This window comes from Ctenopharyngodon idella, chromosome 18 (assembly GCF_019924925.1).
Source record: "Ctenopharyngodon idella isolate HZGC_01 chromosome 18, HZGC01, whole genome shotgun sequence".
In the NCBI taxonomy this organism is placed as follows: Eukaryota; Metazoa; Chordata; class Actinopteri; order Cypriniformes; family Xenocyprididae; genus Ctenopharyngodon; species Ctenopharyngodon idella.
In genome coordinates this window covers 27,728,096-27,754,239 of record NC_067237.1, presented here as the reverse complement: position 1 = coordinate 27,754,239, position 26,144 = coordinate 27,728,096, and the positions used below count along the sequence as shown (strand labels likewise).

The window sequence follows — 26,144 nt, the reverse complement described above, 5'->3', positions numbered from 1 at the left end:
GTGTTTGAGTCTCCAGAGTGTGGATAGGTTTGGACAGGTTTGTCATATTGATGCCCTGGGGGCTTGGGTTTGTGGAGAAGTGTCAGCACAATGTGTGTGTGTTGAGGAAAGCCTGCTGTTTACTAAAGAGTAGAGGAAGAGAAAGACGAGGTCAGACAGCAGATTCTTCACTGTCCATCACCTCTGCCTACGCCAAAAAAAAAGTTTTGAGATATTTACAGAATGCAAACACACACCTTTAAATCCTAGCCAAAAGTGATAGTTCAACCAAAAAAGGAAAATGTTACCATAAAATTGGTCCATATGACACTATATTCCAAGTCTTCTGAAGTCATACAATAGGTTGGTGTTATTCATTGCTTGGCTTTCCTCAAGAGTTCATGAGAGAAGTGAGCTGGTTCTTGCTGACTTAATGATTCTCTTGTATTAGCAGTCAGAGGATGGGAAGATTATATCAGTGAATAACATCAGTGTTCCTCACCAAAAGTCTTATGACTTCAGAAGACTTGGTATTTAGCATGCAAGTCATATAGACAACTTTTATGATACTTTTTTTTTGTATCTTCATTTAATGTTTGACATGAAAAAGAAAGACCAGTACATTATTTAAATTTCCATTTCCAAAGAGGGAAAAAAAGGTAATATGGGTTTGGAACATCATGAGGGTGGTTTAATAGTAGTGCTGGGCAGTATGACCAACATTCTTTATTTGTTTAAGACTCTGGCCATTTCATGGTGTATCACATCACAGTATTTTTTTTTTTCTTTTTATGACCTTTATATACATTTATAGTGGCTTATTTTGCTGTTAGGAGTACATAGAATATAAAAAAAACATTGTAATGTCACATACAGAGCTGGACGATGACCAGTGTTGCCAAGTCTGCAATTTTCCCATGGAACTGGGCTACTTTTACACTGTTGCCACGGTTTGTTCTTCATGTCTGCGGGTTGAAGTGACCCCAAATAACATGATATTTAGCACCTGGAATGCGAATTTTACCAGAGGAACCCTGCCAAAAACGCGGATTTTACCCCGCAGAAACACTGTTGGGCTAGTTTAGAGTAGCAACTGGGAGGGTTTTGTTGTGAAAACCTGGCAACCCTGACAACCCTGACAATGACATTTTTTTTTTTTTTTTTGCAGAAGTGCTTTATAGATGAAATGAAATAATTTAATAATTGATCATCTTTACAACAGAACTAAATCTGACTTCAGCTGAACAACAGCCAAAATGCATAATTGTAGTGTTATCACTCTAAAACAATCTGTATTGTATAAAGAGCAATACATATAAAGGTGACTTGACAAATTTACTTTAAAAAAAATGGGGTAATCAAATCAATTTATAAAATTTAGTTAACCTTTTAAAATGTAATCAAATGAAAATTTAATAATTCATTTCATTTTTGGCAAGTTTACTATTTAAATTAAAACGTATGAAAACGTGTGATATTCCCTAAAATGTTCTAATAAATTGTAATATTATTATTACTCCTATTATTCCAGTATATTCTGCTGTGCAATGGTTATATATTTCTTTCATAATTTCTTCAAGTTAGACCAAAATTTATTTTGACGGGTTGTCGTAAAAACCTTTGAGTTCCTGTGTGTATATGATATGACAATAGCTTTATCAAATGAAATGGTGAAATGCTCGTGAAGTTAACTCTCAGAGCAGGTCTGCAGATGAAGTTCATGTGTTCATGTACCTCAAATAGTGAGATGGCAGATGCTGAAAACACCACGAGCATCACTACTTTGATATCCTTGCAAAATTCAGCCGTTAATTAATTATAATGTTAGATTATGTTCATTACATGTCTAGCTATGTATGTTTATGCTAAAATATAATTAAATAACAGTTTGTTTTTAAAGATTCTTTCACAATGTGTATTGAGTTGGATCACATGATTATTTCGTGCTTCAGAATTTCCATTAAGGGAACACAGGGAGCATTGATGACTTTTTGGGGAGCGAATGTTTCAGTCCAGTGGAAGGATTTTGCGATTGAGACCTTAAAATGGGTGACTCCCTGATCAGTGCCCTGACTACTGAACTAGGGAGCTGATTTAGATGCACCTTATGACACAGAACATGCAGACTTCAGAAACAGTTTTTTTTTTTTAGATTTAATATTTATAGACACTAGTCCATATCAAGATTTGATTCATTGCACAGCCTTGTCCATGGTATTTGCCTAGTTAAAGAGAGTTAGTTGTGTGGCTTATTTATTGTTGTGTTATAAAGTTATAATATCCATTAGTAAGAAGGGTATGCAGTTAATAGAGGTCCCCTCTCAATACACTCTACATAGTGCTTTTCGTGGCCATTGAATAGATGCAGCAATTATTTCAGCTACGCACTGGTATGGCGGTATTTGAAAGATACATATTGTACATGAAATTTAAACTGGTATATTGGTTCATCCCAGTGCCCAGCACTAGTTAATAGTGACTGAATTTTCATCCCATTAACAACCATTTGCACTTTGGAAATAATGTTCCATTAGCACAAATAAAAGCTTCCCGATCTAAGTGCCTGTCATGGGATGGTAAGTGCCTGTCATAGGATGGTAATTTCCAGCCCAGATGATGGGCCAGACTCTTGATCAGCAAGGGAAAGTCTGGCCATGCTGTGAGCTGGCAAGATAGGCGCAGCATGGGACCTACTGTCACGCCGTCAGGTGCTTTGAAACCTGGCCTGGAGTCCTTAGAAACCCTGGCTGACCGCCCCACCTGATCAGGCACTTTACAAGACACATTTGCTACTTAAGCTCATGAAGTGGAAAATGACTGTTTATATAGTCAAGCCTGATGTAAATCATTTTAACACAGGCACATTCTTTGTTGATTTGTTTAACGCGAGTTAATTGGTTTAATTCAGAGCCAAAATCAGCAAGTAAACAAGCAACCACAATAATGCTACCACATGAGATCACAAGCTTTAAACTCCCAGAATCACCTTAAAAATAACAGGAAACACAAGTGTTTTCTTCGACTAAATTATGATACGAGTTTGGGGGCCTTTAAAATGGTACCTGGAGTTTTACTTCCTGTCAAAAACACTCAACCCATTCCCTGCACATGTGGGTCGCTATTCGTTTTTAGAGCATCCCTAATTGTATCAGGTTTACTCATGTAATGGCACAACATTAGAGGCTAAAAATTGTTAGTCATCTATGGATTAAACCGTAACCACAGCTGAGGAGGCGAAAGTGCGCAGTAATGCTCTTCATCTGTCTCTGTAAGCCTATCCGAAAAATCACGCTACTGTGCTTCCCCCCTGTTCAAACCAGCTAATATGGCTTCATTTGGCCGCCGTCCTGTGGCACACGCGCTGGAATGAGGTCATGAGTGTAAAGACGGATGCTCTAATCTGGTGCCTAGCCTTCGCCATCTGCTGCAGTCAGATGGTGGGTCATTGGAGGGCCCACGTGTGTGCTTTAATCCACGCCGTTCATGTACGCTCAGTGAGGTGAAGACCTACTATACCTTTGTTTCTCCAACATACCTGCAGGAGGGAAGCCTCTTGCTGAGTTAAAGATCGAGGATGGCAAAAAGCATCACTAATGAAACTTTACAGCTCTCAAATTATGAAGCTAGAAAAAAAGAGTTTGCAATTTTGTAAATTTTACATTTAATAAATCAGTTTTTTTTTTTTGTGACATTTATACATTCACACATTATTTGAAACATATTATTCAATATTACATACAGTGTGTGTATATATATATATATATATATACCAAGGTTTTTTTGAGGCGGGAGGGGGGGGTGGTATTTTTATTTAAATAAATTAAATAATTAAAGGATTAAAAGGGATTTAAGGGAATAAAGAAGACATAAAAACAGTAAAAGAAGTTCTAGGTCTAATTATAGTTTATAGTTGTGAGGTAGTCCATTTAAACTCTTCGCCAATAATATTTTACTTAAAAATATGCACAAATTTACTCTTGTTTGTATGTCTAATATGTGAAAAAAAAAAAAATTGTATCGTCTCATCACATTCAGTTATGAATGACATAATTTAATGATAGCATATTTTCAATTAAAAATGGAGAAATTCCATAAAAAAGTTGAGTAGTCACTGTATGTTACACATATCCATCGTGCATTGGAATTCACACACGTCTTCAGTGAATAGTAAGCCCCGCCTTCTTTGATCTGATTGGCCATCTCAGTCATTTTGACATTGACTAGCGCTGTTAGACAGCTAAAGGCAGGGACACACCAAGCCGACGCCGACGAACAAGTGACGATGAAAGCAGTCTGCGGGGTTGGCTCACGTCGGCAGCGTCTGGGCCAGGGCCAAAGGGCCAAATTTGCCCTGTCACTGTGCCTGTGTAAGATGAAATGCCTTTCCGTACCAGCAGGTGGCAGTAGCTGAACAGCCAATCAGAATGATCAGAAATTAAGACAGACCGACGAGCTCCGACGCCGATTCAACATGTCGAATCGGCCAAAAAAAAGCAGACGAGGATGATGGCCGATTTCAAAACAGCGTAATGAATTCGACACTCTGATTCATTACGCTCCGAATCTTCCTGAAGCAGTGTTTTGAAATCGGCCATCACTAAATAAGTCGTTATTTTATTTTTTTTGGTGCACCAAAAATATTCTCGTCGCTTTATAATATTAATATTGAACCACTGTACTCACATGAACTGATTTAAATATGTTTTAAGTACCTTTATGGATCTTGAGAGAGGAAATGTCATTGCTCCCTATGTAGGCCTCACGGAGCCATCGGATTTAAACAAAAATATCTTAATTTGTGTTCCGAAGATCAACGAAGGTCTTACGGGTGTAAAACGGCATGAGGGTGAGTAATTAATGACAGAATTTTCATTTTTGGGTGAACTAACCCTTTAAGAAATATAAAATATTGGAGGGTGGGGATGGGCAATTGACCATTTTCATTTATTGAGGGGGACTTGATTTATATATGTTCAGATTTTGTGGTGAAATTAGCTGTACATGTTTCAATTATAAAATTACAGCTTCAAGTTTTCAGATATAATAAATTCATTTATTAAATTTCACATCTAAAATTAGCTCTATATGATTCCCTGCCTAGTACTACTACCTGAGCAAAATGTTTGGCTTTAACTTTGTGGTTTGTACAGAATAAGCATGCTTTCATACATTGCCAGCATGACTTTTTTCCTTAGATGTGATAATAACTGCCTTGTGATTTGGAGATCAAATAATGGAGTCAATTAAACATTCCTATGATTGCTCACGCCATTCTGCGCGAACAGAGTGGCAGGTTTTGAGTGACGGCAGTACCCCTGCTGCCCAGTTCATGTGGTGGAGAAATGAAAGAGACGTGCTCACAGCCCTGTGCAGTTGATACAGGTCTCTATATCTCATCTTCCCTCTCTTCTCTCTGAAGTATCTCCCTCATCACAGTGTGTTAAAGGTCATAGTGGTATCTTATATCGGTAGTGCGAACAACATCAATACATGGCTGGGGGTCTCAGAGTGGTCTTTAAAGACTAATACATGTTGGGTACCTTGCTTTCAGTCTAGCTTACTTCATAGGAAGGTACAATCTTGAGTCTACACACAATATAGAGATATAAAAGATGTGTCCTTGCAGAAACAAACTCATACAGACAGAAGCAAGCAGAGAAAGAAGTCTTATGCTTAAAAAATTTTTCATTTTGTCACCAAAATGCAGCTTTGGTTTGTGGTCTACAGTTGAGTGTGAGTTACACGCTCCGATAAGACAACCAGGCAGTTCTCGTACCTTAGAGATAGGCAGATCCTAATCTCTAAATGGATTGTGGGTAAGTGAATTACTTTAGCTTCCACAGAGAGCGTGGCAAACGGAGTGAATAATGAACCACCCAGAAATCCTTGACTGGATTAGCATCCTGCCGTACTTTTGGGAAGCGTCCTTGAAAAGGAAACCGTGCAGTGCACCATCTAAAGCATATGCTTGGTGACACTTGTGACTTCATCAAAGAAGAAACAGGACCTCTGCGTGCTCTGGGCGAGTAGCAATCCGCCAGGATCTGCATGGTGTCAAAAGGCCAGATTGCCCTGTTATAGACATACCAGTTGGCACAGTATCGCTTCCAGTTGTGTGCCTGTGCGGTGCCCTGAAGGCCATGAGAAAGAGCCTGACCACTGCGGCAGGTGGAAGAATTGACCGAGAAAGAGCTCAGCGCCAATTACTTGGTGACAACTGGCCGGGATTAGGCCTTGTTATGTGGGGTGACCTCTGACCTTTGAGAGCTCGGCTGGTGATGAAAACTCTTAACCTGCACTGCCAAAGACAAGAGAGGCAACTGTTCTTTAAAGAGGCCGCTGACCTTATTTAGCTGGGAAATGGGACAAGTATACTGAACAACAGTTTACTTGATAACAGGTTTCCATCCATGTATTTTATGGAAATTTTATGGGGATATTACATAAAAAAATCATTGACGGAAGCAACAAAATTACATTAAAATACATTAAAATTGTATACGCTCACTCAAGGTGGATCATTTTTTGTTATGTAAGAGACATGCGCATAAACTACAATGACTACACATTTACTGATTTTAATAAGCATCTATGTGGAAGTGGTTTGTCTGCCATGCAAAATCAAAGCCTAAGAAATCGCCACTAATTAGAGATTAGATATGTGAGGACATACTGTAAAATCATTTGCAGAATATATAACTGGTGAACAGGCTTACCTTATCAGAGTAGACGAAGAAAAGAATGAGCAAAATCAGCTCAGCCAGCAGAATAATCAGCAAGACAATGAAGAACTGCAGAAAGAAAATACACAAAAATAGGAAGTGAGTGATACGATTGAGAGAGAGACGCACAGGGAAAGACCTGTCTGAATGAATCATCTTGGCTTTCTATACTCGCTTTCTCCCTCTCATTCTATTTCACTTCTTCAGCTAAATATTTACACAGCCTTCCATACAGCATGTGCCTGTCAGCCAGTAAACATTATTCCGCTGAGTGCTTGATACACTTTCCAGTCATCTCCTGATGACCGTTCCTGTCAAAGTCCATCTGAAACGCAGATTCGGGCCATCTGAAAGCCTTTAAGACACTTGTTTATTGAACCTCGACATTGACAGGTCTGCAAAATAAGTTTCCTTCCGCCATTAGAGGATGACGAGAGCGATTGGGTTGTCTACGCGTGGCCTCGCCAACCGCTGAATGACAATCTGTGTATATGTCTGCTCTGCCATGACTTTACTCGCTGGTCCGGGCCATATGGGATATACGTAAATAGGGCAAAGTTGAAGGAATGGATGTGAAGAATGCAAAAGCTTTGAAGGTTCTTCCTTCCTAGAGCTCTGGGGGACGAGAGCGCTACACCACATCCAGGAACATAGGGCCGGCTGCTTAAATCTCAAACATGTGAAAACCTTTCTCTGATGTCTCACTCTCCCTCAGAGCTCGGGACGCAGCATATATACAGCACAGATGGAGCAGCGAAATCTAAAGGTCAGGCCATTCGAAATTACACCAGTCCTATCTAATAGGCATTTAGGGAACCGTCGGAACTGGAGATTGACATTAAAAAAATAATGATAAGGGGGAATGGTGATGATGATTCTGGGTTTGACTAAGTTATGAATTCTCCAAGCATCTCTCCCTTCACTTAAACTGAATGAAACATAATGTTTTTAAATTACAGTTAAAGGCACAGTATGTAATTTTTGCCGCTAGAGGTCGCATATTCAAAACCATAACAAAGGCGTAGCTTGATGACACTGTGAAGGAGTGTGGAATGATGGGAGTTGTCGTCTTCACCTCCAGTGCCAATGGAATCACAAATCATGTTCATGGATGAGGTAATGAAATAAAGTTTTATAACTGTTATGTTTGATCACATGATTTAATTCTAATGAATTAGCCGAAAGAAACAATGTTTAATGCTAAATTACTACACGTGTTACTTTATTTGTCGAATTAAATGGTGGGGTAACACAGCGCAGTTTTACGTGTTCAAAACTATCATACAGTTTTTTTAACATATCCACAGCATTTGCAAAAAGGCTGACTTACTATATAAGTATAACAGATACTGTATTTAATTACACTGTCATAGACTTGTTCACGCTGCAGTCCGTAAGTTTTGCCTCTTTGTCGCCATCTCTGTTCGAAACCTGCAATTGCAGTTATTGTGGAATTATCATCTTTACGTGGGTTGTGCATTGGCACGGCTCCTCAGCGCGGATGAATCTAATGTTTTGAGGAGAATGTGTGGCTGTCAGTCACCGCACTGGTGGATACTGTACTTCAGAATCACAGATTGTAGTCTTGGAAATATAACCAAAATAAGATTTTTTACCGAAGAATCTCATCTGAACAAGTAACAAATCTGCCACTTTTGTTCTGACCAACTGAGAAAAAAAAGCATTACAATAAATTGCGCTACCAGTGGTGATTACATCTAACGATCGGTTAGCTCATATCACATCAAACCATGCAAATTATTATTATTATACTTTGCTCTCAAATTGTTAATGTTAACAACATCATCACTGCGTGAATATATGTATTTAGTGTGTATTAGTGTTACCTGTAGATTTCAATTTCTGTACAGTCTAATCTCTAACGTTAATTTGTCATACCATACAATCCGCCATCATAATGATAAGTTTAATTATTCCAGCTGCTGTGAGAAAAGGCTATAAATGATCTGTCACATGCGATATAGCCTACTGGCTGGGACTCCTTTATGTAAACAGACATGATGTAATGACGCAAAGATGAATGGCAGCATGCTTGAATTTCCCGCAGAAACCCATCAGTACCACCTGAATTAGAACACATTAATACAAGCTTACCGTTGTGAATCGGGCTAAGGCAAGGAGATAGTTTTGAACACTGGCTGGTTATGTACTTGCTCAAAAAATAATTTTGGTTAATTTTTAAGCAAAAAAGTTACGAACAGCAGCTCTAAACAGTGTTAGGAAATGCCACACTGCTATTGATCCTCGCTGTATTTTTCCTCTGGTCAAAAACTCTTTTTGGGTCATTTGATTCACCCGTACGTTTACATTTCTTGCACTTATCTTTGGCGTCAGAACCTGCTGTAATGATAATATATGGTCCATGACGACTGTGCTAAACAACAACAAAGTGGTTTGCTAGAAACAAAAACAGAGTTGTGTGCTAGATGCTACAACTACTACTTCCGTATTTTTTCATGAAACTGCCATAGCTTCTACGGCAGAAAAAGCGGAAAACGAGGATAGCGCGGACATGACACCATTGACAGGCAACGTAATAAGGAGGGACATTACACTGGTTAAAAATGTGAATTCCTCTGTATTTAAAAATTGTTGGAAACATTTGGGATAATGCAAGTACACAAGTGAACAAAATACATATCACTGTGTTAGTGGTTATGGGGTATTATAATGCAAAAATCTTACATATTGTGCCTTTAATTACAGTAAATAAAATCATGAACAAAATGATGCTTATTTGGAATTACGTGTGGAAGTCCACAAGCAGATAACACGGTATTCAATGTCCCAAAACAAAACAAAATGACATTGTGACAGATTCATTATTCATTCCTGTAAATCAGTGTTTTCCAACCCTGTTCCAGGAGGCACACCAACAGTGCAACCAACATTTTGGACATCTCCTTTTTCTGACCCATATATTTCTGGTATTGGAGTCTCTATTAATGAGCTGATGAGTTGAATCAATTGTGTTTGATTAGGAAGTGTTCGAAAATGTTTAGTGCTGGTGTGCCTCCAGGAACAGGGTTGGAAAACACTGCTGTAAATGACAGAAAAGCACGCTGAGCGACAACCTTTTTCAATTAGACTGTGTAACACCATTAGCAGAATGATTGGTGGTGGTGGGAAGAGAGAAAGTGAGAATGAGAGTAAAGTCAAAAAGAAAGAACAAAGGCAGTCAAACGGGGAAAATAGAGAGGCATGTGGTTTAACTCTAGTTCTGAACCAAAAGCCTTCAATGCGATGTGGAGGCTTATTTGGCAATGAAGATAATTAACAAACCTTTCTGGTAGCAGTTTATTTTAAGCCTGTAAGTATAATGCATTATAAAAGTTACTCATAAAGCATAATATAGTCCACTTCACATCCTGACAGGGCTTATTTTGGGATAATGACTGGCCGACGGTACAGTGTCCCTCTTTTTACACGGCTACTCGCTGAATAAATAATAAAAGGACATGAAATGTTGATCTGGCTGAAATGATTGTTTTATGTAAGAAGAAAGAGACTGCAGATCAACACAAGAGACATGAAACTAGCACAGCCATGTAGGAAATTGTAAATTGACTGGGAAAACGGTCGATTATATAGTTCAGTGTGCATTTAGCAAAAATATTTGTATTTTTTTTTCATACCTTATATCTACTTAATGTGCTTTAATGCAATTTCTTATGCATACAACACACTAACACTCATAACTATGAATTAATATTATAATGCATACTATTATTGTGGTTAAAATTATTCACAAGAGCATATAACTGATTATAAAGTATTATATTTTTAATGTTTAAATGCATTATACTTTTTCCACTTGCAACAGGTCTGGTAGTGTGTTTTTACACTTCGGGAATGTAAAAGTGTGTAGGTGTGGCATAACTCACGCTCAGAAGCAGGCACTTGTTTTCCTTGATGGCGCCCAGGCAACCGAGGAAGCCCGTCACCATGACGATGGCGCCTATGGCGATGACCATGTTGGCAGCAGAGAGGGAGGGGAAGGAGGGGGAGAAGGTGGCGAAGCTGCCTTGAGACACAGACAGCCAGATTCCAACTCCCAGCAGCCCACAGCCACACAACTGCAGAGAGAAACAATAGATTATGAGATACTGATGCATTCTGGAACATCGATTCAGCAAGAAAGCTGTTGTTTTGAAAAACAACATTCATTATGCACCACAAAAACTAACTGAAATGTAGCTTTCCATCCCATGCAGACATAAAAGAAAGTTTGAGGCAGAAGCATTTCATGCTTTTCGTTGAAGTCTAGAGAGGTCCAATGGAAAAAAAAAAGAATAATACAGTGGATTTTAAAACTGCAACTCGCAACAATTTTCAATGACAACTGGTTCCTCTAGGGGGCACACACACCATGCGAACTTTGTCCCTAGAGGGCCACACCATCATTTTGATAAAACACAGACTGTCCATTGACATTTGTGTGCAGACACAAGAGTCCAGTTGCGTGACTGTGGTGGCGTATTTGTAGTGTTTACAGAGGCTTCTGATTGACAACACTGAGAGGAGAGGCTGTACTCCCCATCAATCTGTGATAAGGGCACAAAGTGATGCCTGCAGAGATGACGAGGAAGGAACGGCTGACATTTCCTTCGCTGTTATTGAAATATTTAAAGCAATCTCCTTGTGAATAAGGAATTGCACCCAGCACTGATAAATTGACAAGCGCCACACGGCAAATCAAAAAGCATCAAGAGTGTCTTCCTAGTGTGAATGCATTTGTCGCTGAAGCGTTAGCATGTTCGACAACCGACCAGCGGCGCAATGGCGATAAGAGCAAACCCGACAGTTGCATCCTTGATTTTTTTTAGATGAAATAAATAATTAATCGCTTTTACATACGCTCTCATTCGCTTTCAAGCATAAACGAGGTGGTTAACTGAACTGCCTGACAATGCCTGCAGCAAACTTGAGGACAGGAAGGGATTTGGGTAAGAGATTGAATAAAACAAATTCCATCAGTCATGGTGGTTGAAATTATCAGCACGCTCTTCTGCCGAGAACCTTTCCCACCACGGATGAGATAAAGAACACTGTGAGAGACAGAGTCTGTGTGTATCTCAAACTTGGCAGGTTAAAAGTGGGTGCTGATGCTCTGTTTGGTGAGGGAGCACTTTAGCCTGAGGGTGAGGGCCATTTTTAATGCCCTGGGTGGTGAGAAACGGCTCTGCGCTAATATAACATGGAGAACTCGATGTATCAATGTCCATGTTGTGAAGCAGCAAATTGTAAAATAACCTGAAATGAAGCAGCTTCTATAAACCTGAGTAGAAAGTGAAGTGAGATTGTGAGAGATATCAATACACGTCATGATACATACAGTCAAACCAAAAATTATTCAGACATTTTTGATATTTTTGATATATTTTTACTAGGGTGCATTAGTTCACTTATGTAAGTGATGATAGCAAAATAAAGTAAACTGTGACATATTATACCCAAAAATTCTTCATACAGTGGACTACCAGTAAAATTGATAAAAATTTGGAACCAAAAATTATTGACACTTTGAACTGACCATGTTTTGCTTAAGTGTTATCTGACATTATTAAGATTATTTTATTCTGACACAGTTTAGCTCTGAGATCTTGTCATATTTTATTATAATTATTTTTTTTTTTTAACTATAGTGAATAAACTGTAATAATGAATTAAATGTTCAAGGTGTCTGAATAAATTTAGTTTTTTTTAATAATTCAATTCAATACATCATGATTTCATAATCGGGCAAAAATGAGAGCAAATCTGCATTGTTAATTTTAATCTCTCTTGTGCAGTTTGCATCACTTTTGTCCAAACTACGCTGCAAGATATGTGAAAAATATGAAAAATATAGACAATACAAAGACCTTATGTGATTATATCAGAACAGCCCTTTGAGAATGATTCCATTTACCTTATTTATTATTTTTATTTTTTATTACACACTAGTTAAACGTTTGGGGTCGATACATTTTTTAAAAATAAAGGCTGCATTTATTTGAACAAAAATACAGTAAAAATAGAAATATTGTGAAATATTATTACAATTTAAAATAACTGTTTTCTATTTTAATATGTTTGAAAAATGTAATTTATTCCTGTAATTTTTAGCATCATTACTCAGGTCTTCAGTTCCACATGATCCTTCAAAAATCATTAATATGCTGATTTGGTGCTCATGAAACATGATTTTATTTGTAATAAAACATGATTTTATTAACAGTGTTAAAAACAGTTGTTCTGCTTTATATATATTTCTTTTTTTCACGATTCGTTGTGAAAATAAAGTAAAAAAAAAACAGCATTTGTTGGAAATTGATTTTTTTGTAACATGTCTTTGTCACTTTTGATCAATTTAATGTGTTATTAAAATATATAATATAAATATACAGTATATTTTATTTCTTCTGATAGAAATAAAACAATGAAATTAAATAAAATAAAAGGACTATACTAAATAATAATATCCTTAATTTATATAGCACCTTTCTAAGCTCAAGGTCGCTTTACAACACAGTTTACAACATCCAGTTAAATACAGGGTAATTTTTTTTTATTTTTTTATGAATAAAAATATAAAATATAATAAAGAGACCACTTTTCACAATCCAGTAATTTCCAAAAGGATAAAACACTGTCCTACTTTTTCACCCCTCATTATATATTCTCTTTCTCTTGTTACATTATGTTCCAACAATATACCACAAAGCTCATTTGCATTTGAAATATGAGCAAATTTATCACTATAAGTTTGCCCGAGCACTATATTTCTGTATGGGAATGCACAATTGAGGGTTAAGCTAACAAACTAATCTACATTTAACAACACCGTTTTTCAAATCACTAAGCCATTTCGTGTCCATCCATCATACAGAATTTATATGTGTAACAGTGGCTGAAGGTCATTAGCATTGGCATGGTCCTGCAGCCTCAGCACTGCTTAAAACGTCCTCGAACGCTTATGGAGTCAGAGCACGCCTGGAAACATCGACCATGCTGCTTAGCAGCCCCTCTGACCATCCTTCAGGCTGTGTGCAATTTTAACTCATTTACCTTATTTGTAAAACCTCTCTAGTGATTGAAACGGGAGCCTGTGCCATCACATCAAAAAAATTGAAGAAGAAGCAGAGGTGAAACGCAGGGGCAGAATGTGAGAGAACACATTAGAGGGGGGAAAAAAGACAGGGTCGAGGTGCAGCATGGAGGGAAAGATAGTAAAAAGTGTCCTCGGTGCTACGGCAAAGTCCTGAAAGCCCAGGAAAAGGACATGAGTGGGGTAAGGTGAGTGCCTCATAATGGTGCATTAGCAGTGTGTGCCTCAACGGGGGACATAAATGGAGGCTTTGTTCTTCTCAAATGAGTCTCAGATGAAAAAAAAAAAAAGGATGAGATTCTGGCCTCTTGCTTCAGTTCTATCTTGTTTTATACAAACTCGCTGGACAGACTTAATAATTTAACACCCAACTGAGCTCAGCACTCCAAGAATCCTGAGCTCTTCTGTTTGTAGTATTTTTAAGCTCTCTTTAAAAAAACACAGAGGAAGACATCAGAAAATCAATGACTGTGCATTTTAAAGATGTCAAATCTCTTACAATGAAATAAAGTGGAAAGTCGCATTCAGTAAGCACTGCTAATGTGGCTGGCATCTACAACTGTGCATTTTGCTTCAGTTTAACAAGACATTAAGGGGAAATTACCTGTTACATTTCCGTTGAACTGTTGACAAATATTTCAAACACAGGCTACTGCATTTAGAGCAATATTCATGATCACGTGACTTCAGGAAAATGTAGATTCTCTTAACCTCATGATCTGCTTAAAACAGCTTCAATTATTTACCCAGCAGTTGAACTACATAAAAATTACATTATTTGTATCAACCCTCTATGCACACCTTGGCAACAGAATCACCATTGGCTACTACATTTTTTAGTTTACTCACCAGACTGATATACTATTAACTATATTCACTTCAGAATTCAAATTTCCTGACAATTTACTCACCCCCATGTCATCCAAGATGTTTATGTCTTTCTTTCTTCAGTCAAAAAGAAATTATGGTTTTTGAGGAAAACATTCCAGGATTTTTCTCCATATAGTGGACTTCAACGGCTACCAATGGGTTGAAGGTCCAAATTGCAGTTTCAATGCAGCTTCAAAGGGCTCTACACGATCCCAGCCAAGGAACAAGGGTCTTATCTAGCCAAACAAGCAGTCATTTTCTTATAAAAAAAAAGAAAAAAGAAAAAAGATGTATATACTCTTTAACCACAAATGCTCGTCTTGCACTAGCTATACGATGCACCACGCATTACATAATAACGTTGGAAAGGTAATTTGTAACCGCGGTAGGGCGAAAAACTTCATCTTATCTTCTCCTCCAACTTCAAAATTGCCCAACATCGCTGTTTTACCTTTTTTTCTTTTCTTTGCACATTCGCTTTGTAAACACTTGCCTACGTCACACGTGACCTTTCCTACATGATAACGTAATGCGTGGCACATCGCAGAGCTAGTGCAAGATGAGCATTTGTGGTTAAAAAGTATATAATTTTTTTAACGTTTCGCTATATAAGACCCTTATTCCTTGGCTGGGATCGTGTAGAGCCCTTTGAAGCTGCATTTAAACTGCAATTTGGACCTTCAACCCGTTGGTAGCCGTTGAAGTCCACTATGGAGAAAAATCCTGGAATGTTTTCCTCAAAAACCTTAATTTCTTTTTGCCTGAAGAAAGAAAGACAAACATCTTTGATGACATGGGGGTGAATAAATTATCAGGAAATTTGAATTCTGAAGTGAACTAATCCTTTAATCAAGTTGTCTGCATTCGCTCAAACTGATTTAAGGAAATCAAAACAGGGACAGTAATAGGTGAGCGCTAGCCAATGAGATTGCCATTTGTGCATTAGTTCTGCCCACTACCGGAGAAACTGGCAGTGGCTTCTGCTTGTCCTTAAAGGCTGAATAATTCGAAATGAACTCCGTTACTTTGACAGGAAAATACAACAAAGAATATCATTTACATGTAGCGCATCAATTCTGCGTGGAATGTAAAACTCTCGCTCTGTCTTGCTCTTTGCGTGTGTGAGAGAAACACTGAGCGCTCTCAGTGGGCGTCTTCACACTAGAGTTTACAGTGCGTCAAATATACTGCGCCGCGCACCCATTGAGATGAATTGAAATGAACTGAAGCGTGCTTTACGGATTGCTTAACGAAGAGCGAAAATCTCAAGTGCTATGTCAGAGTGTTTGGCAAGTGAAAATATATCTGTGCTAAACTTACACTTAGCCTCTAACACACACTGGCGAGTGAAATCTAACAGCTGATTAGCCAATGAATAATGTTAGACATTATTTAGTCACCCAGCTTGAGTGATTTCCTTGCATTGCAGAGGGTTGTGTATATAGTATGTACATGTGCATCATATGCCTATGTGTTTCACATAGAAAGTATGTTGTATATGGTATACATTCATGAGGATACTGAATATTATAATTTCCACAAGAATGAGCGATGGAGATGGAGGTGTCAGTCACAATTCAAGCTAAAGCTGGAGGCTTAGACACAGCTTCAACTCTGTCTTTGCGCTGGTGTTTCACTACATCTTAGACTACTGAATATGTGTGGGAGAAGCCTTGCATCTCACTGTCAAAGCAAAATTGTCAACAGATGCGCTTCACTGGATTAGAAGCAACATGCAAAATGTGCCTAAGTATATCAATGTGCTTCAAGGTTCGAGTGGATGTGCATTTTTGACGCTCTATATGGCGAGTGTTTGTTTTAAAAGGCACTGCTATATTTATAGCGGCACAACTCTAACGCTAAGCTGCTGCTGGAGTTGAAAGGCGACATGGCAGTTTGCAGACTCCTCAGTAAACAAAGTGTCTCTGAAAGGACATTTATCATGGGAAGCCTGTCTCACAATGCCATACCCAACTTGGTATGCCTTAAGCAGAGCCTCTGAGGTATAAACACTGGATGGTTAAACACACTGCCTTTCACCTCACATTTCTCACAGGATAAAGAGAACACCAAGTATGTAATTTTAAAAAGGTAAGGTACAGTAGATAGCTCTAAAAGTTTTATGTCAACGAACATGATGGCTGGAGCTTTAAGAGACGACTCAATTTGACTGGATAAATGGGGTTTGCAGAGAGGCACGTAGCTTAAACTCAAGGTCAGTGTAATTGAAACTATGGAACGGGTTCTTCAGGAAAGCCGAGGAGCTGAGCAAGAAACTTATCCATCACTCTGACCACTTTATCAACTGCAGCAGAAACCTGCTCACTCACACACAGTCATGCAACTTCAATCTTATTGCAGCCCAGTGATGGACGTGACTCACGCGGCCTCTAGAATGCGGGTCGCCTATGTGTGTACGTGTCCGCTGTGAGAGACCGATTAACCTTTTCATGCTCTGCCTCAGAAGGGGGTCAAAGTGTATGTGTCCAGCAAACCAGCCTTAATGAGAGGTTATATCATCCTGACCCACTCGTCTTCACGATTTATTAGGACAAAGCCCTGGAGTAACTCAAAACGGTGTGCATGTGCGCTTTTGAAGGACACTGAAGAAATGTTCCAGCCTCAAAACAAGTTAAACTTTATCAACACCTGATGTGACATGCTGTTGTTTATCAAATTTGAATCTTTTTCCTTCATTAGTTCATTTTAAATGGTCCTATGGTTTGACAGCTGATCTTTTGAAAGCACAAATATTTAATGTAATATGAGGTCGTAAAAGCTGCATGAGTAATAACAAATAATTATATATGTGAGCAAAATGAGTCGCAATGAGCAAATTTTCAAAAATGTTATGGTTGTATTCACTATTTAAAAAAAACCTTCAAAATGATGTATGATTTGTTGAAATCTAACAAAAAATGACCGAGCTACACCTGTTTGAAGTCGACAGAGTCAGCAAAGTCAATTTTGAGAAAAATCAAGTTTTCTAAAGGTTTCAAAACAAAATCACCCAGCAACCATACCATAAAATCCGTTAATAACACCTCATTTGGCACACACCTCATCAAAATCAAATATATATACGAAAATATATATATTCAACTTTTTTTCAATATTTTACTTCAATATTTTGAAGTATAATTCTGTTTGTGTGCGTATATCGGGATCGCGCGCTGTCTGAGGCGTCTTTGTGCGAGCTCTTCGGATCTGTCAGTCAGCGCGAGTAAGATCGATTTGTTTACATCAGCATGAGTTTGAAAATCACATTTCATTGGTTCAGACTCATGCCATCAAAAATTCTCTATGAATATTCACAAAGTTGGAATGCTGCGCTTTAAAACGATACCAAACTTGGACTAATGAGGAAGTTGCTGAGAGGAAGAGCGAGTGGTGAAGCGAGCAGAGAAAAACAGCTTTCAAATGGGCGAAGGAAAGCTACTCCTCTTAAAAAACATACAAATAAAGATACTTTTAGATGTTTCATTGCTATTTGAAGCATTTGAATCACTAGATGAGGACTTAATGAACTCATTTTTGTGAAAACCTCAAATTTGACCAAAATTTACATTTTTGACTTGTTTTGCCTGTAGCTCGTAATTAGCCCATGCGCATTCTGACTCACTTTGCCAGCAAGGTCACATATATTTTAAAATATTAATAAAGAATATAATAAAATTGTGTAATGATAAAATAATCAAAAATTTTGCAAAATGCAGTTTAAAATTGGAGCATACCACACCGCAGGACCAGTCAACTTACATTAGTCACAGCAGCTCTTGATAGAGCTTAACTTGTATTGAACCAGGAACATTTTCAAGTAGCTGGTGGCTTTAAAATAGTTTAAGATAGAGTCCATGGATGGCATAGTGATGAAGATTACAGAAACCAAGACTTATGAAGTTGGTAAGTACAGAAAAAAGAAAAAAAAACTTCTTTAACACATACTGATTAGCATTCTAACGTTTTAAACAAATGTGTTTATTTTCTCCGGTGTGGAGCATTAATAACCTTCTTCACACAAGAGTGATAAAAAGAAATAAAGAGGGTAAGATAGAGAAGTAGAGAGAGATTTAGAAAAACTAAGAGAGTTTCACCGCCCCAGGGGTTGCGGGCCTCTCCTTAAGAAGCCAGTTAGCTGTCATTGATTTTACACTAAAATAAAACCGTCTATTGTAATGAAGACATAAAGGCTGGTATGCACTCAGCACCAAGAGGGAAATGATACCACATTACTGAGCAGCCCCATCCTGCTCAAATGACCGCTGGCCCTTTATTGTTGGAATAGACTGCAGAGAGTCCCTTGCATCAGGTAATATAGCTTTAAATCACATTAATAGGTGTAAGTATACTGTTTGTACAGAAAGAACCAAGTCCTGTAATGTCCCAGTGATATTGAATTAACTTGATATGATATCAATTTAAGAGATTTAGGAGATTCAAACATGTCTTTGATACCATGAGCAGATTAGATGGAGCACATGATGTAACCGTCCTTAGAGAGCGATCAATCTCTGCCTTTCATTTGTTAAGCCACTGCCATCCATCTTAGAGAATAAGTCATGAATGGATACTAATAAGAAGCCAAGTCTAAATAATCAAATCTCTCATCTGAGCAGATAGACAAAACATATTTAGCTTGAGAGGATGAGATATAAACAACTCTCAGCCATTTATCTTCTATAATAGCAAAGCTTCCCACAAATTTCTAAATAGTCAAACACAGGGCTCAGAAAATAAATTATGATAAGTTTTTACACAATGAAAGTGAGCCTTTTCCAAAAATTTATTAATAATAATAATAAAATATAACATTATATGAATAATAAAGCGATATTAATGCTTGTTTTACCACATAAAACCTTTAAACATTTAAAAATCTGAAATGTTTTTACTAAAAAATGTCTATTGATAATATTTTGTAGCATAGAAGAAATAATATTTTATATATATATATATATATATATATATATATATATATATATATATATATATATATATATATATATATATATATACATACATACACACACACACACACACACACAGTAGAGCATTGCACTAGCAACGGCAAGATCATGGGTTCGAATCCCTGGGAATGCATGAACTAATACCTTCGATTCATTGTAAATCACTTTAGATAAAATCTGCTGTTCTCTAAACTAAGAACTAGTCAAAACCTTTTAAGAAGGTTCCCATAGGGTTAAACTCCCAGGAGGCCATTCAGAATAGATCATAACTTAAAACATTCTATTTAAAACATAATGGACTAAAGCCCTCCAAACCAGCCCAAACCTACAGATAATAAAGCTAAGAATGATGGGTCCAAATTGCTGCTCTTCAGAGGGTTGCCTACAGCTTCTTTGGGCAATTATTGTAGAATTAATGAGCACCACAACATCCTGTCGTCTTAGTCATGATGAAAACTGTGACTGTTCTCTGCGTTCCAGCCTAGACAACTTGATCTGTCTCTCTTGGCTCCTTACATGAGTGGTTTTAGTAAGCTAATAAAAAAAAACAGCTGTAAACAGTCATGACAAATTCACATTGTCTTTGCTTTCGACTGAACCCCCCGTTGCTTTCACAAAGCACAGTTTGTCCCCCCATGGTGAAGAAGAGAGTCAGGTCTTCCATTGCAGTGTCTCAAAGAGAAACTTCACTGTGAATAATGCAGCGGAACTGTGGGAAAAATGTACCGCTGAAGAGAATCAGTAGTGAGCCTTAAAAGCCGACAGATGCGCTGCAGAAGATTAAACGGGAATACTTACAGTTTAAAGTTTCACACAAGAAGATGGAACTGAGTGAAATTACATGTCACGAAGACAGAAAATTGCTTTTTGCCAATTTTAAACTAATTAAAAAAACAGTTTGAGAGCTTTTGTGTATGTATTCAATGACATGGATATGATTTTCACAAACCAGTGATGACGGGGAAAAAGAATTGCCTATGTCAATATAAAAAGACATGGGGAACGGATCTAACTTGGGCAATGTGATGTTTTTCTCACACAAACAGAATATTTAGTAAGAAAGAGCGTAGCGACGCCAGTTTCATTGAAGCAGCAGCTAAGTGCTTTTGACATTTATCTTGAATCTCACATCTGGCATTGGGCTCAACGACTCAAAATCAATCAGAACATCTCTGCCAATCAGCAGCCAGCTCTCTCAGCTGACACCTGCCACCACGACTCACTTTCTCACAGTGGAGGATGAGAAGGAAAGGGAATTGGAGCAGGAGGGGGGAAAACTATTAGATACCGTTGGCTAATTTGTGCTGCTCTGCTCCACAGATTTCTGGCAGCTCAACAGAATACTTACGAGGACTACAGGCTCTTTAATTATGGATTGAAATTAGGATCGAGGAGACGAATGTAGAAGATGGAGATGGAGTGCACAATAAAGGAAAAAAATACAGATCCACTAATCGTCAATGGAAGATTAAATTCATTTTTTTTTTTTTTTTTTTTTTGCTGCTGCTATACTACCATTCAAAAGTTTGGGGTCAGTAAGATTTATATATATACAGGTGCTGGTCATATAATTAGAATATCATCAAAAAGTTGATTTATTTCACTAATTCCATTCAAAAAGTGAAACTTGTATATTATATTCATTCATTACACACAGACTGATATATTTCAAATGTTTATTTCTTTTAATTTTGATGATTATAACTGACAACTAAAGAAAATCCCAAATTCAGTATCTCAGAAAATTAGAATATTGTGAAAAGGTTCAATATTGAAGACACCTGGTGCCACACTCTAATCAGCTAATTAACTCAAAACACCTGCAAAGGCCTTTAAATGGTCTCTCAGTCTAGTTCTGTAGGCTACACAATCATGGGGAAGACTGCTGACTTGACAGTTGTCCAAAAGACGACCACTGACACCTTGCACAAGGAGGGCAAGACACAAAAGGTCATTGCAAAAGAGGCTGGCTGTTCACAGAGCTCTGTGTCCAAGCACATTAATAGAGAGGCGAAGGGAAGGAAAAGATGTGGTAGAAAAAAGTGTACAAGCAATAGGGATAACCGCACCCTGGAGAGGATTGTGAAACAAAACCCATTCAAAAATGTGAAGGAGATTCACAAAGAGTGGACTGCAGCTGGAGTCAGTGCTTCAAGAACCACTACGCACAGACGTATGCAAGACATGGGTTTCAGCTGTTGCATTCCTTGTGTCAAGCCACTCTTGAACAACAGACAGCGTCAGAAGCGTCTCGCCTGGGCTAAAGACAAAAAGGACTGGACTGCTGCTGAGTGGTCCAAAGTTATGTTCTCTGATGAAAGTAAATTTTGCATTTCCTTTGGAAATCAGGGTCCCAGAGTCTGGAGGAAGAGAGGAGAGGCACACAGTCCATGTTGCTTGAGGTCCAGTGTAAAGTTTCCACAGTCAGTGATGGTTTGGGGTGCCATGTCATCTGTTGGTGTTGGTCCACTGTGTTTTCTGAGGTCCAAGGTCAACGCAGCCGTATACCAGGAAGTTTTAGAGCACTTCATGCTTCCTGCTGCTGACCAACTTTATGGAGATGCAGATTTCATTTTCCAACAGGACTTGGCACCTGCACACAGTGCCAAAGCTACCAGTACATGGTTTAAGGACCATGGTATCCCTGTTCTTAATTGGCCAGCAAACTCGCCTGACCTTAACCCCGTAGAAAATCTATGGGGTATTGTGAAGAGGAAGATGCGATATGCCAGACCCAACAATGCAGAAGAGCTGAAGGCCACTATCAGAGCAATCTGGGCTCTTATAACACCTGAGCAGTGCCACAGACTGATTGACTCCATGCCACGCCGCATTGCTGCAGTAATTCAGGCAAAAGGAGCCCCAACTAAGTATTGAGTGCTGTACATGCTCATACTTTTCATGTTCATACTTTTCAGTTGGCCAAGATTTCTAAAAATCCTTTCTTTGTATTGGTCTTAAGTAATATTCTAATTTTCTGAGATACTGAATTTGGGATTTTCCTTAGTTGTCAGTTATAATCATCAAAATTAAAAGAAATAAACATTTGAAATATATCAGTCTGTGTGTAATGAATGAATATAATATACAAGTTTCACTTTTTGAATGGAATTAGTGAAATAAATAAACGTTTTGATAATATTCTAATTATATGACCAGCACCTGTATATATATATATATAAAAATATACTTTAAATAGTTATTTCTAGAGACACACAATACTTGTACACTTTTAATTCTTTCAAAATCAATAAAAAATTAAATCTTACCGACCCAAAACTTTTGACTTTTGACTATCAAAACTACTGAGCCCCGCACATGACATGCAAGAAAAAAAATTAAATTGTGTGCACGATTTACTAATTCGTTCCCTCGATTTACTAAATCGTGCGCACGATTTATCCTACTATTTTATTCCTGCATGTCATTTCCAGGGCTCCGTACAAAACAAACCTTCCAGAAGCTGTAAGCAGTTAAAAAAGAAAGCTTGTGTTTATTTAAAGTAAAAAATAAATAAATAAATAAATAAAAAAAAAATTATATATATTATATATATATATATATATATATATATATATATATATATACACATACACACACACACATACATAAATGGCCAAATAAACAAGTAATACTCTTTATTATCCCCTCACTGTCTCATAAAATATATATTGGGACTGCAAGTGTCTGTATGTGTGCTAAACTTTAAAAAGCTCTGAACACACCATCAAAATGGCTCTCTAGGGCCATAAACCCACCAGTCCAAACAGTGCGAAAGTTATAAAGCTTTCGGTTACCCAAGACGAACAGATGTTGCTGCTCTGGGCAAATAAATAGCAAACACTAGTTTGTCTAGCCTTGGAAAGGCTGCACTCTCATTGTAGGAAGAGACACAGACCTGGACAACCAGAGGGGATGTTCGGACAGAGCCAGGACTGAAGAGCATCAGATATGGGTGTAAAGAGCCCAGGGACATGAGCAGTACTGGACTCAGAGGACCAACAATGACGGAGGACAAATCCAGCACTTACACAGCAGAAATAATGACATTTACTCTGCAAGCCCTCAACTGTCTATAGTACTGGCTGACACAAGATGCAATAACTTTGTTATTTTTTTTTGTTTATACAAAAATTGTAGTTTTAGTTATAGATACACGGTGTATTATAAAACCTGAAACCCTCCACAACCCACCTGCATTAAAGGATTAGTTCACTTTCAAATGAAAATTACCCCAAGCTTTACTCACCCTCAAGCCATCCTAGGTGTATATGACTTTCTTCTTTTAGATGAACACAATCGGAGTTATATTAATAAATATCCTGACGCATCTAAGCTTTATAATGGCAGTGAATGGGACCAACGAGTATGAAGCTCAAGAAAGTGCATCCATCCAAAGCAAAACTTTGCTCCGGGGGGATAATAAAGGCCTTCTGAAGTGAAGCGATGTTTTTTTTTTAAAGAAAAATATCCATATTTAACAAGTTATAAAGTAAAATATCTAGCTTCCACCAGACCGCCTTCCGTATTCAGCTTAGGAAGAAAGCATAACTGACGTCGCGTCAGTAAAGCTTTTTCCGTAAGTTGAATACGGAAGGCGTAGGACGTAGCGCAAGTGTTTTGAACTGCGAGAGGCGTTACACTTTCTTCGTAAGTTGAATACAGAAGGCGGTCTGGGGAAGCTAGATATTTTACTTTATAAATATGGATATTTTTCTTACACAAATGCATCGTTTCGCTTCAGAAGGCCTTTATTAACCCCCCGGGGCTGCTGTGTAGAGTACGTTTTGCTTTGGATGGATGCACCTTCTTGCACTCGTTGGTCCAGTTCACTCCCATTATAAAGCTTCGATGCGTCAGGATATTTATTAATATAACTCCAAATGTGTTCATCAGAAAGAAGAAAGTCATATACAGCTAGGATGGCTTGAGGGTGAGTAAAGCTTGGGGTAATTTTCATTTTAAAGTGAACTAATCCTTTAAAAAATGAAAACGCTACTAGATATGGAGGCAATAACACTAGGCTTCAGAATTACTAATAAATACTGACAGAAACTAAATTAAAAATGTAAAACTATAATAACCCTAGAATGAGATATTAAAGCTACGGCAGATGGGAATAAATTCTAAACTATAAATTGCACTAAACAACTATAATAGTATAGAATAGTAACAAGAACTAATAGAATAGTAACAACTTATATTTCCATCTGTTCCTAACACAAAGTTATCAAATGGTTTCAGAAAACTTGTATGATACTTTTTGTCATCTTTTTAGGATGAACTATTTCTTGAACAATGGACATGGACATTTGGACATTTCTACGTTCAAAGTTCAATGTGAAATGTTTTCTTGGATTTTTGCAGTAAGATAATGACTGTATGTGTGTAGCAACAGGAAAGCAGTAAAAGTTTCTAGGGAGTTTAGATGTTGACCATTAGTGCTTAAATCGTGTTAACCACTCCACAACAATCCAAACTTCACAAAATCAATCTTTCACTGTGAACAGCAACAGAAATTCTAAACTTTATATAAATAAAGGGTTTTATCACGGCAGAGGCTGTTGTGTTTGAGGAACAGCTCTTGTTATTAGAATTCTTCCCTTATTCAACAAGATGTGCACATCTATCTTCTAATCTGAGACCTGCTGCCAACCTCACTCTCAAGAACGGCGTGTTATCTAGCTGTCTGCAAACACAGACCTAGCTTCACGAAAACTTAAGAAGCAGGCTGGGATTTGGAGGAGCCAAGATGTCAATGCATATTTTCTATTCTTTTTCACTTAGCATTTCTGCCTCGTCTGACTGACATAGTCATGAGTAGGAAACAGTCAGCTTTTTCACATTGATTTATTTGAAGGACAGAGCTCTCACCGAAGAGATTTCAGAGATCGTCCCTCTAGCGCCAAAAGCAACCATTTTTGGTTTCAAAATTCATTTTGAATTCAAAAACATTGTTTGAACCACCAGGTCACTGAGAAAATAAAATGTTATTGGAAAAGAAGTTGACTCACTGACTCAGACTGGTACCTGTCAAGTCCGTCTCAAGCCAACGTGGTGATGAAATTTCATCAGAACGCGGTAGAGAGGTGCGCTGGACTCCCTCACCTTGGCTTTATAGTGCTACGAAGCTGAGGTGATGAAATATTCTGCTCACATATTCATCAGAAGTACTTCAATTTCCCACCCAAGTTCCATCTTGACACTCATCTCGAGAGTACTCTACACTCATGCAACTCGCATTTTGAAATACAAACATACTTGAGGCCTAAGTGGCTGAAATTCAAACCAGAATCAATGCTAAAATAGCTATTATTTAAATCCTCTCAGCAGCACGATGTCCATGCAGGATTTCCCCGTGTTAGAAGTGCAATAACGATGAATCATTCAAAGCTGTGATGAATGTGTTTTGTATGTCTTGCATGCTCTACATGCATGCCAACAGGATGTAAATATATTTATGGGCTTTTATCACGCAACACAATAGCCCCTGCA

At 37.9% G+C, this 26,144-nt stretch overlaps 1 protein-coding gene across 4 annotated transcripts in view; it reads right to left on the bottom strand.

Moving 5' to 3' along the window:
- tspan9a (tetraspanin 9a) overlaps positions 1-26,144 on the bottom strand; it is a 230,514-nt gene that overhangs the window by 18,943 nt on the left and 185,427 nt on the right. For all 4 annotated transcript variants that reach the window (XM_051870807.1, XM_051870806.1, XM_051870808.1 and 1 more), the window contains 2 exons: positions 10,607-10,798; positions 6,696-6,770 (listed from right to left, as the gene is read on the bottom strand). In XM_051870807.1, coding sequence (XP_051726767.1) covers positions 6,696-6,770; positions 10,607-10,798 — 267 coding nt within the window. The remainder of the gene's footprint in view (positions 1-6,695; positions 6,771-10,606; positions 10,799-26,144) is intronic.